Source organism: Perissodus microlepis, chromosome 9 (genome assembly GCF_051167445.1).
Source record: "Perissodus microlepis isolate ML-2025 ecotype Zambia chromosome 9, ASM5116744v1, whole genome shotgun sequence".
In the NCBI taxonomy this organism is placed as follows: domain Eukaryota; kingdom Metazoa; phylum Chordata; class Actinopteri; order Cichliformes; family Cichlidae; genus Perissodus; species Perissodus microlepis.
Genome location: NC_140469.1, coordinates 28,024,434 through 28,042,799, shown reverse-complemented (window position 1 = coordinate 28,042,799; position 18,366 = coordinate 28,024,434). Strand labels below are relative to the sequence as shown.

The 18,366-nt window shown below is 37.6% G+C and overlaps 1 protein-coding gene across 1 annotated transcript; it reads right to left on the bottom strand.

The window, feature by feature from the left end:
- Positions 1–247: 247 nt before the first annotated feature.
- On the bottom strand, positions 248–7,282 carry LOC146380677 (hemicentin-2-like). The gene is made up of 6 exons (XM_084940154.1): positions 6,997–7,282; positions 4,094–4,402; positions 2,241–2,504; positions 1,803–2,093; positions 1,091–1,192; positions 248–1,005 (listed from the first exon to the last, which is right to left on the bottom strand). The coding sequence occupies exons 1-6, from the start codon at positions 7,067–7,069 to the stop codon at positions 923–925; spliced, it is 1,122 nt and encodes a 373-aa protein (XP_084796280.1). The 5' UTR covers positions 7,070–7,282; the 3' UTR covers positions 248–922.
- Positions 7,283–18,366: the final 11,084 nt, after the last annotated feature.

The window sequence follows — 18,366 nt, the reverse complement described above, 5'->3', positions numbered from 1 at the left end:
CTAATGAATCCATGCTGTAATTCTTCTTTGTTCAAAAACATGCAGGCTGTTGCCATACTGTCTCTACTGTTGTTTGACTTCTTTGCAAAACCCAAAGACAAACTGGCTGTGTTCACCTCAATTTATTTCAGATTTTCACAACAGTTGACTGATAAAATTTTTCGTGGAACATTTTTTTGCCCTTAAATGTATAGTGGAATATCCATGTTGTGTGTTTTTTTTTTTTTTTTTTTTAATGATTTAACACTACCGTCCATAACTTCAAGAAAGGTGTTTGTTTTAAATGTCTTGTCAGCATTTGGGAGTCCACATGCAAATATTTCTTACTGATCTGAAGATAAGCTCTACAGTATGAAGCTCTCTGACTCTGGAACATCCTTCACCATTGCCCCCATTCATCTGAAGCTGTGTAAGCTCCCTTAGCTCTGTGTCATAATAATCTGGTTGTAGTTAAATCTCAAGATGAGGTAAGTGAATTTACCCTAACTTTAATATGTGGGTCAGAATGAGCTCTCAGAATCCAGTGTTTTTGCAAAAGACTGACAACAATTTGTCTTGGTTCCTCTCTGAGTACCTTTAAACACTTTATGAATAAAACCTTAAATGCACATATAGAAACAAATAAAACAACAAGGGTTTGCAAAAATATTTTAATAATTATCACATAATATATTATCACATATCTCAAAAAGTAGTAGAGCATTTTGTACTGTAGAATTATATCTTGTGGTACCCTTTTTGTCAAAGTGCAATGTGTCTTTCTTCTTCATTAAACAGTGTAGATACAGCAACCTTTGGTTAAGTCTTTAAAACTGTGACTGAAAGCATTCAGTCTGAATACTTTTTATTTTTACGAAAAAAACTTCACTTCACTGTCCGACCTCTGTCCATCATCATCTTTAGTTTCTCATTAGTGGCTCCATTAGAGATTTACAGGCATTAAACTCTTGTTTTCACCAGGTTTGTTTTGTTCATCTTTTTTCATCTTATTTTTGTTTGTCCTGTCTGTAAGCAAAAATGTAAAATACATTATTGTCAGCAAATCATAAACATAAACAGTAAATTACAAGTAGCCAAAACATAATTTTACCTTTTATGTTTTTGCAGACAAGCAGCAGCACTATGGTAGCAATAACTGCAACTACTCCAACCACCACCACGCCTATGATCACGGCATTACTACGTGAGTTCTCTGAAAAAGAAAATTTTGCAGTTGATGCAGCTTTCAAAAACAAGGTCAGATTTATGTCTCTGCTTACATTAAATGTTTTACTTTTATCTTTTTCATGAGTTGTGATGACTTTTCAGCCTCAGATTTGTTTTAATCTATAATTAGGCTTCATTGAACAATGTCTGCAGTTTTTAAAATCTACTTAATCAGTCAGAGAAAAGCAACAACTCCATGTTAAATTAATAAGTAACTTTTGTTTTGCCCAGTAAATCACTTCAATTTTAAAGTTCATTTCAATGTTATTGGTTCAGTGTCTCTAGATTAGTAACTCACTTACTTTTTCTTTAGGGTCTTAAAAAAAATTCAAGCCACAGAAATTTACCCACAAACATAAACATCCTTTGCTTGTTACAAGAGTTCCATTATTCAGAAATACTACTATTATTACTACTACTAATAATAATAATAATAGGTGTTGTAGTAATAGTAGTGAAACAACAAGCACAAGTGATATTTCAAAACTGAAAAAAAGAAAATAGGGTGGAAAAAACATAAAACATTTTCAGACCATACACAAATATGAAACAGTTTCCACTCAAAGAGACTTTCCTGTCCCCTGACTTGATCATACCTTCTGTAATCTGAAGAAAGGTGTTTTTTATTAGTGTCTCATCAACATTAATGAGTTCACACGTGTATATTCCTTTCTTATCTGTAGATAAGTTCTGTAGTGTGAGGCTTCCTGTCTCTGAAACACTCTTCACATACGGCCTCCACTCCTCTGAAGCTGTGTAAGATCCCCCAGCTTCACTCTGTGTCACGATGATCTGACTGTGGTCGAATCTCCAGATGAAACGAGTTACAGGGCTTTTTGAGTCAGAGCACTGGATTGTTCTTTCAGACTCAGAACCAGTGACATTAGCTGAAATGATATCAAAGAAATTAATTTGATTCCAGTTTCTAAAAATATCTGGTCATTAACTGTGATTATAATAAATGAGTCCAAAAAAATAAGACAAATACACAAACAAGTCTGTATAGTTACTGCGACTCTTCCTTAGTTACTCACTCAGTTTAAATAAAGTTGCTGTTCTTGTGCTTTTTCTTGTGCTGACAGTGCAGGTATAATTTAAACCAGCATCAATTTCTGAGCCTGTCAGAGAACTACTGATGCTGTAAAGTTGTCCGTTCTGCTGGACACGGGGTTTTGACTCAGTGGAGGAAGAAGATTCAGGATCTGTAGACCAGGTGAGCGTAGGTTCAGGGGAGATCCCCTCTGACCTGCAGATGATGCTTTCTCCTGACTGCTCAATGTAAACTGTTTGGACTGGAACTGAAAAAAAACATAAAAGTTTTAGCTCAGTGGGTTTGCAGGTGACCACATGCTGTACGGCCAGAGAGCAGTGGCCCGGGTTGGGTCGACCTGTGGCCCTTTGCTGCATGTTTTCCCTTCTCTCTTCCTGCTTTCCTGTCCATCCTCATCCTCACTGTCACTATCTAACAACGGCAAAGTGTAAAAAAAACATAATAATATTTAAAAAAAACAGAGAACCTCAGTGAATACAACGAGCATGAGGACACACTCTGTTGACCAAATGAGTTCAAAGTGGATCTATTACACTGTCACATTGGTGAATATTTAAGTTGGCCAAAGTTACAGTTAAATTGGGTTGGTACATGGACAGGTATTCCCTGTAAGCCAAATGCTTACAGGTGGGTAAACTGAGGGACTACAACAAAGCCCAGCATGAGTAAGTATTTGCACTTTAGCCTTTCGGTCTTACAGGTAAATGACAAAATAGTTTTTATGACTTTTGTTTAGGCGTGGTTATAGTTTCCATACTATAAAGTAATTAAAAAAGGGCAGATAGGTGTCTCTGTCTCTTTAAACTGAAAGCTTCAGCTCAGCCTTTGTTTTTTCATTTAAGTAGAAATGCAACATGTTTTTCTCTTTGTTCTGTTTTGTTTTAGCCAAAGTTGAAGATGGGGAGCAAACATGATTATAACATGAGAGTGGGCTAAAACTTAAGATCTCAGATATTTGCAGGTGTCCCTTTGCTGTGTCCTTTGCTTCAGTTTCTCATACACTAAAACTGTCTGAGGTGTCTGTATCTATATTTGCAGCAGTGTAGGAATGCTGTATCAACTATGGTCTGGAAATGTAATCTTATCAGCTAAATGTTTCTGTCCACCAGCAGACAGAGCAACACAATTTTCCAAAAACTAAATCCAGTAAAGAAAACAAGCAACATGCCCTGAAAGTATTTTTCAAGTTAGCTTTTTTGTTTTGTGTTTTTTTTTTAGGTCTATTAGTTTTTGTAAAAATCATGTTCACTGAGGTTCACAGATTTTCTTTTCTCATAAAAGATTAACAGCAGCTTGGACGGGAAAGCAGCTTAAAAGCATGTGATGAATGAAGCACTTCCAGTTTGAGGAGCAGGTGGTGTTAGCCGTGTAGCTTCTGTGAAATACCTAAAATGTCTGCCTAACAAAACAACCAGCCATGAACATTTTGGGGGATTTTCCATGTAGCCAGCAGATATTTGGGTCAAATATTTAAATTACTGTATGACAACAGATACATAAAAAAGCTTCATGACAGTTGATTGTTATCCTGCGTATTCCGGCTCACACTATCCTTCTTTTGCGTTTACCTGTGTGCAACCATAGACTGTTCAAACATGACTGGTCAATACAAACAGGAAAGCTATGAGTACCTGCAAATATGTAATACATGCTCGTATGCAGAGTCTCATTTAAGACATGACTAAAAGTTTGAATCAAGTCTGGTTTCTGTAATAACTGCAAAAATAAATCATTGCTGACTTAATAAGTTCTTTAATTTCTCTAAATATAAACATGATTATTTGTAGTATAGTCATGTTAGCTTCATTTCCTTTAGTTTCTGTGTGTTTTTCATACCGTCCACAGTCAGCTGGATGAACAACTCTTGGTTTCCTCTGGTGGTGCTGGTGTAGCACTTGTATCTGCCCCCATCCTGAGAATTCACATTTTTCAGCAGTAGTGAGGCATTTCCACTGGAGATCTGGTCCTTAAAGATTGACGTCCTGCCTTTGAAGCGCTGGTTCTGGCTTCCAAGTTGATCTTTGTTGTAGTAAAATGAGTGGACAGCAATGTTTTCTGTCATCCAGTGGATGACCTCTTCAGGACCAGGCTGAAACTGACATGGCAAGATGCAGTTTTCCTTCAAATCACAGGAGACAGCTACATCTGTAAAACATCAGGTTCAGAGAAATCAATAAGGCCTCATTTAAGCAAAAGCAGTGAGTGATTTATTATTGTTTAGGCCTCTCGTGACATATTTAACTGTTTGTGGGGTGTATAAAATTTATAGAATTTTTGTGGAGTATTTAGTAAAACCAACCAACAAGCTTTCTCTTTACCACAAAAGATCGATATGTTATCTGCATCACTACAGACATCACACCAGTTTTTAAATATCCCATTTCAGTCGTCCCACTCATTTAAACTCAAGATATTTAATCTCTTTCCCTTTGTGCACCGAGCCTTTACTGATCCAGACTGAGCACTCAGCTGAGAGCCATTTCCTCAGAGTTGCTGATTCTCATGCCAGCTACTTTTCACTCAGCTGTGAGCTGCCCAAATACAAGCTGAAGGCCATTGCTCAATGTTTCCGACAAAAACATTTCTATCAAGGCTGAGGGGTAAACTTAAAGGAACTTTGTTGCTGAACTTAACCCTGGAGAACCCATGGGGTCAAATTTGACCCCATGGGTTCTCCAGGGTTAAACAAAGTACAAGTTAAAGCAGGTCTGGATCAAATAATCTGAAACTTCAGGTCTCCTTAGAAAACACACATGGAAAGACACAGCCATGTGGAATAACATGACAAAGAACAGACAGAGACTGAGACAACATATGGGCAGAGGACAGTGAGGGAATAAGTAGTTTATGTACGAACAACTGAAATCAACTGCAGATAAAGAGAGGGACAAGAAATCACCACAATAAAACAGGAAATAACTAACACTGAAACCATGACTAAGAGAGACAAGCTTGACACAGACTGGACGAAGCATGAATACAAAAGAAGCTTACCACACCTAAAGCAAGCAGGACACAAAAGGCACAGAAAACAATATCATAATAAGCACCAGGAATGTAAACATAACACTGTAACCAGAGGCTGAATAACAATACAGAACCAAAAGATCATCGAACATACATAATTAGAAAAATGCCAAACATCCCCAACTCAAAACCCTGGATCCAATGGTCAAATGCCTTCACCACATCTACAAACCACATTTAGACTGGTTGGGCAAACTCTGTGCACCCTTCAATATCGTGAAGCATCCTGAATCTGAGGTTTGAGTAACAGACTCCACTCTAGTGCTCTGGCATAGATCATTACAAGGACACTAAGGGATGTTTTTTTTTTTAATTGCTAAAATTAAATAGATGCTTTGACCTATGTATGAGCCTGGAAATGAAAGGGTACCTTTTTAGGAATACATAGATAAATAAATGTTATTATAGATTATAAATGTATCTAACTTCAAAACAGGTCACAATCATGTGTTCTGTGTCAACCAAGTTACTCAGTGAGTGGTCAATATTAGTATGAAACACTGAGAAAAAAGAAATGTGGTGCAAACCTCTTTGTGTGTGTGATATGTTTTAAGAGATTAAAAAGAATGAAATGGGATAAGGAAAAGTACAAACACTGTTTAGACTCAAATAGTCCACCGATCAATCTGGAGGCTAGAGTTCAACTTTCATTTCAGACAACCTATTACATTTTGACGCCATGCTTTTCCTTTTCAACTCACTGCTTGGTTATGATTAGTCATAAAAAGTATAAGCCACCGGTTTTTAGATAATACGTTTTAATCTGTCCAAGCAAGTCGCACCAGTTAGCAGCCATCTTAGTAAATGGCAGAGATTCAGGCAGGGATTTTGAAATGTTCATCTAAAGAATGACAAAGAGCTTACGTTCATTGGGTGGTTCACATGTAAACAGTACTTTTCTAATCTCACTGACAACTGACAGTGTTTTTGATCACAAACCACATCTGAACATTAATTAATATGCCATATATATATGTGTGTGTGTGTGTGTGTGTGTGTGTGTGTGTGTGTGTGTGTGTGTGTGTGCGTGCGCGTGTGCGTGTGTGTGATTGTTTGTGTGTATATATAGTTTGGGAAACTGAAAGCATTAAACAATGTTAAGAAAATGTTGAGAATGTCTCCTTGCAGGTTTGGTTACTTTCGGAGGAGATGCCTACATACAAAACGAAAAACCAAGTCGTTTATATGAAACTGTTTTTAAACCTTACAAAATAATAATTTAAAGTTTTCTAACTGCTCAATAAACACTGTGTGTGATTTGAACTTGACCAAAGTTCACTGAGACCAATTTAACTAATGGTTAACTATCACCGTTTTGGATTATTTTAAATTGTTACTAAACATTATTTTCCAAGCAAACTAGTTGTTACGTATTAAAGGATACCTGACCCATTTTACTGTGGAAAGTATTATTTTTGTGTCAAGTTATCTTATCTCACAGTGTCAGTGGAATTTATTTCTCTCATCTCAAAGTGGATATCATTTTACTTGATTTCCTTTAATCATTAACACAGAACCACATTTACAAAATATATATCTTTAAAGCTTAAAGTACCACAGATTATAATGAGGTCACATCCACTTTAATGAGGCATTACACTAATAACTGAAAGCTTTGGTACATAACAGACAGTACATGTTATTGAGGTTAGTGATCATCGGTGTTTCGAGCAGAATAAGGTCAGACAAAGTATAAATATAGTGTCACTTACCACAATTGGCAAAAGTCCAGAAGAAGCTTAGAAAAAAGACCACCACAACCATTCGAAACTTGACCACAATCATTATCTTAAGGTTCTGTTCACCTCTCCAGCCTGAAAAACAACTGAAAGAAAAACAGCTGTCATGTGTTACTCACTTCAGAGGCTGGGCTATTTAGAGGCAGCGCAGTACTATGAGGCAAGACTTCATCTTATCAGTGAAACTTCAGTGACCAAAGTTCACAATATTCAATTCTTGTTGTGCTGTAAACCTAACTTGCTGCTGTCTGAAAAAGGGCAAAGACGGCGAAGTATGGGAACAAGAACAGGTGCAAGTATTTATAGACTTATGACTAGATCGGCTGTGCTTCGAGTGCAGTCTAACTCCTGACATTCAGATAAAATATACCAGTTTGTTGAAAAACCTGGTTATAAACACAATTGTGAATCTGAACTTGCAATTTTTTCAATTAATTTGTAATTTGAGGGATTTTTTTCATCCTCTGTATTTTGGTCCTCTCACAAATACATCGTGGATTTGTTATCCTCTGTGATCTCAGATAAGTTTTGATATTATTAGAAATTATTAGAGGTTCAGAAAGGGTTTTAGAGGTTTAGGATCTCAGCTCTGATGTGAGTGTTTGTGGGGATGTATTACGTTGTACGGGAGTATAAAGGTCAAGTTGCATAATATAGGCTAAAGGTTTAAAAGTTACAAAGCTTTGTTGTAAAACATTCACTGGTCTAAGGTTCAGTTCAAGTGAAAAAGATACAATATGCCTTTCAGCTGCATGCTAGAAAAGAGAATGATACCAACGTCAATACCAATTTTCCAGCCCAAACTTGAGAAACAAGTTTGGGCTGAGAAACATGATTTTCACCTGAGGAAACTGAGCGTTGCCAGATGATAGGGTGAGGTACAGTAGATCGTACAAAAATAGATACAGAGGAAAAACCCAACAATCATATGACCCCCTATGGGCAAGCACTTTGGCGACAGTGGGAAGGAAAAACTCCCCTTTTAACAGGAAGAAACTTCCGGCAGAACCAGGCTCAGGGAGGGGCGGGGCCATCTGCTGCGACTGGTTGGGGTGGGGGAGGAAGACAGGATAAAAGACATGCTGTGGAAGAGAGACAGAGATTACTAACAAGTATGATTCAGTGCAGCGAGGTGTATTAACACATAGTGAGTAAGAAAGGTGACTAAAGAAGAAATAATCAATGCATCGTGGGAATCCCCAGCAGCCTACACCTATTGTAGCATAATTAAGGGAGGATTCAGGGTCACCTGATCCAGCCCTAACTATATGCTTTAGGAAAGGTTTTAAGCCTAATCTTAAAAGTAGAGATAGAGTCTGTCTCCCCAATCCAAGCTGGTTCCACAGAAGAGGAGGAACAACAACCTTTTGAATGTCTTCGTTCCAAAGGTGAACACTTGCATAAAAAATAAAATAAATAAAAATAAAATAAAATAATAACAGGGACTGATATTATACTGACACGATGGAAAGAAGGAAGATATTTATTTTGTGGGAGGGTGACCAGGTAGAAGGAAGCATGACCAGGAGCATTGGCAGCAGATTCAAGTAGGTCTACCATGGTGGCGATAGGAAGAGAAATGGAGTAGGGGATATCTTGAAGGAATAATAAGTGAAGAGTGTTGTGAAGGTGAAAGGATTTGCAGTACAGACAGCACACCTACGCCTCTGGCCCTCCTTTGCTCCCATGTAAAATTTGCTAGGTCTGCCACTGGTATATCTGATAAATGTGTAATGATTGATTAAAGCACTGCAGCTTTAAGGAACCACAGACAGAATGCAATACCAGGTGTGTCCTTCCTGATATCTCTGACTCAGACTGAACATTCATGATAAAAAAAACCAAAAAATCTCTGGCAGCAAAGTATCAAAGGCTAACTCTTTGCTATTGTGTCACTATCTGTGATACTCTTACCCTTTTAAAGTTCAACTTTATACAGAAAGGTAGATGAGTGTTTGTGACATATTTAACATGAGATGTCACAACTGACAAGGGCCATTACACACTCATACATTAGTCTGGCACTGACAAGGAAGCCAATTCAGAAAGCATTCCCTGTTTTATTGTGCTGGTAACTCTTAATAAGATCATAATTTAGTGGAGAAACATTCTGTAGTTTTTTTCCATTCTCCTCAATAAAGCTCAGAGATGGAGCGGACCCAGTCTTCAGTCTGGGTCCGCTCCATCTGACTCCAAACATGCTGTGGTGAAACCTATTCTTAAAAAGCAGACTATGGTCTCAACAGTTTTATCAAATTACAGACCAATCTCTATATTGCTTTTTTTTTGGTCAAAAGTAGTACAGTCTGGTTTTAAAAGATGTTAAGACATGGATGGCTTTAAACTTTCTCAATTTAAATGAACAGAAAACTGAGGTCACTGTCTTTGGTCCTTGTGACCATTATGACCTTGGTCCCTTAGAAAACTATTTTAAAAATCATTTGCAAGAAATTTAGGAGGGATCTTTGACTGTACCATACTAAAGTACTGGTACAGTACTTTTTCTTCTGATGTAAAAGGCACATCTACTTTAGCTGGCATGACTACTGCTGAGGAAACATCGTCTGAAACGTCAGACTCATGTACTCCCTCCTCAAACATAACTGAGAACTTTACTGAGGCACCACAGGCTTCTACATGTGTTCATCTTCATTTATTTATGAGAAGTGTGAGTGATTTAATGTTTGTGCTGGATGTTTTTGGGGGGCTATATGTAAAATCTCATTTAGGGCCACCAAAATCCTAGGTCCAGCCCTGTATTCACCACTGGCTTGGTCTGAGAATAATGGCCTGGTCACTTCAGCATTTGCAAATTCAGTTAATTTTTAGTTGGCTTGATTATGAAAGTTAAGTAATTTTTTTTGGACTGTTTCAGGCTTAAGTTGAGATGAAACTGCTTAGTTTGATTTCAGTTGACAGAGCTCTTGTGAGAATGAAGGAACCTGTTTTAACGTAGTTGCTCTATTGCCCCAGTTACATTTCTTCCCTCTGTTGGAGTATAAAATGTTCTACTACAAAAGACAATAGTTAATACAGTATCTCTTTAATTAATTTTCTTTCTCATTAACTTTTATATCCAGGAGAAATTGTCCAGAGCTGTGAAGAGACAGGCCAGGAGCTATTTTTTACTTGCTGATAGCTTGTCTACCAAAGGGAGCGTGGCTAGGTCGCAAGGTACTATTAATACATGCGTAAGATGAGACCAGGCTTTAGAGCATACAGCAGCCACTTAGTTTGTTTTTGTGAGGAGTGTTCAGCCCTGCAAACTTTGACTCAATAATTCCTGACTGTCCCCCAGGGCTAGGCATCATTTGGGTACAGGACTAAGATGTGTTAAAATCTTCCAATTCTTTGATCTTTGGGCTGAAGGAAGAACAACACTCGGTGTATAAATGCTCAATCATCAATCCCTTTATTCCATACAATTCTCATTATTCCATAAAACACTTTTGAGCATTAACCATCTGGATGGGAAATGTGGACAAGAGGGTGTCCGCCAAATCTCGAAGTGTCTGACCGTTTCTCACATTCTCATAGCTTTGGCCCCCCTTCCACAGTCACAAAACCTAAACATCCAGATTCTTTCTATCTCAGTGAGCCTAAGTTATGACCTTGGCTTCCTGTGCAGTATGTTCTGTTCCTTCCTAATCAGACAAATAAGGCCATGATTCTCTGAGAACAGTGTTTCTTATGAATCAGCAGTATAATGCATCATAAACAATGCAATTCATTCAAAAATAAATCAGCAGTCTAATGTAATACAAATCAATGTAATAGTTATCACCTTCTTCTAAGTCAGGAGAATAATGCAAACTAAAACTACATAATGATTTCACAGTCTTTCATTAGAGGTATAATGTGGCATAAGATAATATAATAATCTCACAGATGTTTCAATATGTTTCAGAGCCTGACTTTTTCTAGAGAAAAAATATTCAGAATAGTTTCTGAATTCCTTAAAAAACAATTTCCTGTGGATTTTGTTTGTTTATTTGTTTCTAGGATTGAGAAAAAGGCATTTTTGGGGCATCTTTACAAACAAATGTTTCTGTAAGAACACATTGAGTAACTGCAGATACATAACTGCAAGTACTAAATGTACCAGCTCCCCAGGAAGATGCTACAACATATCTGTTTATAAGAGATGAAGCATGCAGACTGCTGTACTGCCACTATTATTATCCACTCATTCTTAGAAGTTCTCTTCAGTGTGTAGCAGTGTGTGTGTTTGTTGTGTTAGTATTTCATTAGTGACTGGTCTCCGGTTAGCTTGTAGCTGGTCTGAGGGTCTGATTGTCCGTTGGTGCTGCCAGTCAGACGGCTGTTCTCATTCAGGTTACTGTCACCAACAGCTCCATGTGGAACAAGAGAAATGCATTCTGGGTAAGAGGATTAGATATATAGAGTAGGCAGCTTGGTCTGCAATTTAATTGGTTCACTTGGTCACACATGAGTTACCTAAATAGGCATATTTTCTTTCATAAGGAGAACTGGATGAGAAGGTGGGCAGTGTTTAAATCTGTAAGTAATTAAGCCATTTCAAGCAGCTATTGGATTTATTAAGACTTAAAACTGAAAATGCCAATTAAACAACAATGTGTGATGTGACAAATAGATTATGCTGTTGAACTTGCTGTAACCTTGTTTGGTGGTTGATTATTCAACTTTGCCTAATATTGCAGTCGTTTGAAATATATCACACTCCCTGTTAGTATAAATAACATTTCACTGTCACCTTTGAGTTGTAACCAGTTATGCAGTTTTTGGGCAACAATAAAGAGGTTAGTGTTTGAAGTTATTCTCTGGCTCCACCTAGTGTCTGGTTTTGTAAGTATATACAAAACCGTCTTAATGATCTTTGACTGCATGCAGCTCAGGAACTGTTTCATACTGCATACGAGAGAGAGAGAGAGAGAGAGAGAGAGAGAGAGGTGTCTGAAACAATAAATAAATCAGCAATGACTTCAGAAGCTGAAGTTGTCTGTCTTTTTTTTTTTGACGTCCTGCATTGTGAGTGAACCTTGTGAAAAAAAACAGCCATAACTCAAAACCACTTAGTACAGCAATAGACTTGACTTGATCTATATATTTATTGTGGTTTGATGGTATTTGAATTTCTTTTCCTTGTCCAGGTCTGGTATAGGGAGCAGAGTAGTCCAGGATGTCTTCTCTTCTGGCTCATTTAGGGAGACATCAATTCTAATCAAGCTGACAGAGAGAGATAATCCTTTCAGCATGTCTTCAGTCTGGCTCCTCCCATTAGAACATGTGGGAAACACATCAGCCAAGAGGTGTCCAGGAGGCATTCTATAGATACCTGAATGAAGCTATTATAAAAACGAGACACTGTTCATGTACTTGTGAGCAAACTGACAAATTCAGCAGGGGATCAGACAATTATTTCCCTCGTATGTAACGAGATGTAAAATATTGAAAGCAACTTTCCTATTAATATGACTGTAACTGTGAAAACATCCTCATGTCAAAATCATCAAACTTTATGCAGATAAGATGGATGAAATCATCACCTGTCAGTTTGTAAAGTGTTGTTTTAAAGCCTGAACTCCAGCTTGGCTTATTGGAGCAAGATGCCATAAATGAGGAGGGACACTACACAGTCATACATTAAATGCACAAGATAGACTCACCCTAAAGAATACACTGCATTATCTTATTTAAATGAGCCCATAATAAAAACACTCTATTAAACAAAACTTCAAACTCAAAGTGGAGGAAGAAACTCAACAGGAAAGTGCTTTCCTTGACATTTTTCCTCCTCCAACCTAAAGTAAAACAATAGCAGACTTAATGAGTTCAGTAATTAGTCTTTTTTAATACATTAATTTATTATGACACATTTAAAAAGAGGTCTAGTATAATTCATGAAACATGACTCTTAGTGTGGAACCATGACGATCACAGACAGATTAACATTAATCTCTCCACGTTAAAACACGAGCGTGTCGTTTCAGTCACATCATTGAATTATGTTTACATTCATTTTTATAACTCATCTTGTAAAGAGTCCTTTAAAGTTCAGTGATGTTAAGACAGCAGGATAGTGTGGGACAGGTTTCTTTTCACCTCTGCTGGGGTGTAAAATCTTCCACTAAAAATCACACAATGGTACAAATGTCACGTTAATCTTTTTTTCTCCATAATAAACTTTTATACCAGCAGAAAGTGGCCAAAACGTTCAGGAGCTATTTTGAACTGAATACTGACAGTCAGTTACAAATAACTTTGGCTTGCTAGCTGCTATTACTACACTGCTAAAGCATGTGGAGCTATATATGTGCAAACACCATCCAGATAACTGGTGTGTGAGATGACACCAGGTCTCAAAGCTATACACAGCAGGCACTTGGTTTGTTTCTGTTGTTAAATAATAATTAACAATAACAATTCCTGAGTATCTTCCAGAGCAGGGCCTCATTTGGGGAAGGATCGTGATCTTCAATATAGTTCAGAGCCTGTTTTCACTCAAAGAGTTTTCTGTGAATTTTTTTAGTTGAGAAGAAGACATTTTTAGGCATCTCCACAAAAAAACATTTCTGTAAGAACACATCGAGTTCCTCGCTGTCTGGATGCAACTTTGGCTTCTGAAGAAGAAAGTATCCGTTCATCCAAGCACACACACAGACTTGCCAAACAAAAGTATCCAGTACTCTTGGAAAAATAGAAAAATAAAGTGAATCTCTCTAAGAAGCTCCTAGTTCCTCTTCAGTGTGTAACAGTGTGAGTGCTGCTTGTGTTAGTATTTCATCAAAGTCTGGTCTCAGGGCTGTTTTGTGGCACTCCGAAGCACTGATTCTCACTTTGTGTCTCCATCTGAAACAGGAGAAACACAGGAGAAGGATAAGAGGATGGATACTTGGTCTACAATTTAATCAGTGTACCTGGCTACAGCAGTTTACCCAAATAAGTTCATCTCTAATTATCAAGATACTGCATATTTATAAGGCTGTTAGTTTAAGATAGAAGAGCCTGTTTTTTCTAGACATGAGGATAGATCAAATTTGGCCTTTAAAAAAAGAAGAAAAAAAAAAAACACACTCCAGTCCAGTTCTGTTCTGACATTTGTTTAGGCAACAAAAGTCACCTTTGTACCAACCTTTGGCTGAACGCAGCTCAGTGGCCTCTTCTGGATCTTTGCTGGCCTCGGTGTTTCTTCCTGCAGACAGAAGAGAGGGAGAGAATATCAGCAACACTGAATAAATAAATCAGCAATGGCTTCGGCTTACAACATTTCTGTATACAAGGACAATAGTAGCATATATATATTATATATAATATATTATATATATTATATATGATTTACTCATGAAAGTGGCCACTTTCTCATTACTTTCATATATTTTTTTAGTAAGTATACAAAACATACAAGTTTCATTATATAATTTTTGAAGGGATCTTATATGTGTTTTCACTCTTGTATGCTTTTCATACAAGTTTCATACAAGACAGATAAAAACTTTATAAGATTTATATATATCTTTTCCATATGGGTAGGAGCAAATAGTTTTCAAACAGAGCACCACAAACAACATGTATCCCTTTAGAAATAAACTGTGATACTTCTAAAAAACACATATTCACACCTATCCACACTAGCACTGTATCAACCCCCAACGTGCCTTTAATGCAACTAAACCTCTAATTATCTACTAGTCACAAACACACTGCAACAGTAAGACTTGTTGATTACACATGGATGATTTAACTACTTTTTTCTTTAGCGCTCCGAAAAGACACAGAGGCTAATAGTTTTTAAACAGAATACCACAAACAACATGTATTCTTTTAGAAATAAACTGTGATACTTCTAAAAGCACATATTCACACCTAGCCACACCCTGTAACAGTTAGACAGAGAGGGTTGCAGTTAGGCCCCCATCAGTCAGTGAGCGCTGTTATTTAGACATAGATGATTTAAGTTAACCAGTTTAGGGGTATTTTAACTAGTTAGGAGCATTTTGCTTTTTCTTTAGTGCTATTTAAGAGCAAATAGTTTTCAAACAGAGTGCCACAAATAACAGGTATCCCTTTAGAAATAAACAGTGATACTTCTAAAAACCGTGTATTCCCACACAGCATTTAATTTAGCTAGTTTAGGAAGATTTCACTTTTCTAATAGTTTCACAGGCTAATAGTTTTTAAATAGAGCACCACAAATAACATGTATCCCTTTAGAAATAAACTTTTCTTGTGATACTTCTAAAAGCACATATTCACACCTAGCCACACTCTGTAACATTTAGACAGAGAGGGTTACAGTTAGGCCCCCAACAGTCAGCAAAACAAGTCATAAAACAATAAAAGAGGCTCCCTTTATCAAGAGCATCCCAGCACACATCCCAACTGTAGCTCCATTATCTTACCATCTCAGAGGTCAACTGAAACCATGTCCAACAGAGTCTCCAAAGGTTTTCCACCTTTCTTCTTTACATCCTACTCTTTTATCTCTACATCTCAGAGGTCAACTGAAACTAGCCCCACCTATATAAAACACCCTAAGCAGACACCCTGTATTTTTCCTCACTACTTCACATTGACCCTTGAGAGCATAACACTTCGTTCATCAGCACGGTCAGCAAACCTAACAGCGTTCTTTTTAACATGGACAACATATATGGAAAGTAAAACAAGACTATTAATGGATTCTTAAATATATACCTCAGTATATCATAAAATATTCAAACTGTTTTCTTTTTCTAAACAAAAGCCTGATTTTTAGGAGATCGGCACAACGGGACACCATACGTTTCACTTACACAAGGTTTGTGTTTCTTCTTCTTTTTTAAAAACAGTCATCAGCGCACACAAAACAGTCTGCGCCTCATTGTTTTAGAAGCAATCTTACCTGTTTCTCACATAGTAACATTTAAAATGTATATTTCTCTTTCTTTCTACAGGATCACAAAGCTATATTGGGCAAACTACACCTCTAAAAAACACAAGGTAAATACAGTGTTACACATGTTTTAAATATATGCGTGTTTGTTTAAACCTTGTATTAACTGGGCTTATCCCCTCGGCACAGCGTCAATAAGTTGTCCAGAAAAACCTACAGAAGCGGGTGCAATAAGACCAAGCCATATGCTAGGTATGTATACAAGTCTCTATACATGACACTCAATTTAAAGGAAAAAAAAGGTTTTAAATATTTACAAATGTTCTAATACACCAGGCCTGAGACAGAGTACGCAGCGTGTCAAGAACCGGGGCCATCCGGAATAACGCAGAACAAAGTGTGAGTATAGGCATAAATAAATCAAAAGAGCCAAACACATCCTGTTTTTGAAATGATACACCATGTATATATACGTATATATATATATATTTATATTGTTTCTAACACCCGTCTATCTCCACAGCGATCACACAACCCCTTACCACTATGGACCCCATGAAGACCCCTTGATGTTTTTGGAATATTTACGCGATATCGAACTACCAGAACAACAACAACAACAAGAAAAACCACAACCTTTGTGCAACAACGGGGACTCGGAACCATTCTTCATCACCCGACCAAACATACCAGCGAGTGAGTGTCTGCCTAGTGATTTCAGTGATGTTTTTGAGTACAGTCTATCAGATTTCAATATAAATGACATACCCACCACGCCAGAATGTCTCAGAAACAACAACAGTGATTCAGACATAGGTTTTGAAGAAGAAGGTTGCATAACAGACTCACAAATATCACAGGCATATGACGCATACTTAAATGCAGCAAACACCTCTACTTTTGAACAGAGCCATTACGCTTCAAAAAATGATATATTATCTTTGATTGATGCTAAACTCAGTCAACATCAACAAACAGTACAAGTGAACTTGCAAGAAATAGCAGCTAAAGTCAACCAACATCAAGAAGCAACACCGGGGAACTTGCAAGAAATAGCAGGGGTTCTAACTAGTATCCAGCAGACAATAAACAATACCTCGGGTTTATTACATCTCATAAATACCACCATTCTAAATAGGTGACTTTTAAAATCCACACCATGGATCCACCCCGTAAATTATTCAAACACAATGATGGTACCTCCACTCGAGCTAAATGGTTTGACTTTGACGCTTTTAACCAGGCGGCTGCACAATTAGTAAGCAATTGTCAAGTTTTGCATGCAACACTTAGTAGTCTCGCTGCAGCACGCAGTGCTGTGTCTAATGAGCGCGCTTGTCCAACTCATTCTGAACCCGTTGCTGATGATGCTGTTGATCAACCAACCGAAACACATCCGGATTTGCCTGTAGTTGTTATTACTCAAGCTACCGTCGATTGTCTTATTACTGGGGCTTCTGTCACGCCTGAAAGGGTGTGTGCACCTAGCACACATGCTTATCGGGGTGGTGCTGATGCTACTGCATCTGTTGCTGCTGCTGCTACTGTAGATGCTGCTGCTGTTGCTGTTGCTGACGCATCACCACACAGCCCCTCAAACAATGGAAATTCCTTAAGTGTTAATCATTCACAAACAGGTGCTGCAGCAGTCGGACCCATTGTTCAGTAGTTTGTATCTGCACTCTGAGGGTCTGCTGAATTGTTTTTTAATACGGCACTTTTTGACGAACTGCAGATGATGAAGTCCTCTTTATTGTGGAAACTGTCCCTAAGCTATTGTTGCTCATACTTACTGAGTTCCCTAGCTACTTCCTTACTATGTCAGTAAACTTTTTGAAAAGAAAGCTGTTGTAGATTTAAAGAAAGATCTTAATTGAAGCAAAGGCTAAAAATTGGAATGAATTTTATGTGACTGTTCATATTAAAGCCAACAACAAGTGAAAATCCAAAACTGACTCCAATCCTTTGTATTAATGATCCCCCCCCTCTCTCTCTCTCTCTCTCTGTGTGTGTGTGTGTGTGTGTGTGTGTGTGTGTGTGTGTGTGTGTGTGTGTGTGTGTGTGTGTGTGTGTGTGTGTACCCTCACAGAAGGAAGGTCACAGCAGGAGGTTTTCTCAAACGCATTTCCAGTCAGTTTATTTTTTACAAGAAGTGTAGCTCATACAATGGTATAAATGTATTCTTTGCAAGATTTTGAGTTCAGGCACATTGTGAATCAAGAATCTAAATATTTGTGTCACAATGCTTTTATAGAAATCATTGTGACACAAATATTTAGATTCTTGAGGGGGCAAAAAAGCTATAGGTATATTACTACTGACAATGTCTGTTTCTGCCCTTGTCACAGACAGGTAATAGTCAAATATTCCAAAACAGCACTTCCTTTCTCTTTGCCTGCTTAACTTAAGCTTGACCACAATGAAGATCAAGAAAAGATCTGAACTAGTGTTAAAACAGACAAACAAACAAAGAACTGGGTTAAAAGAAC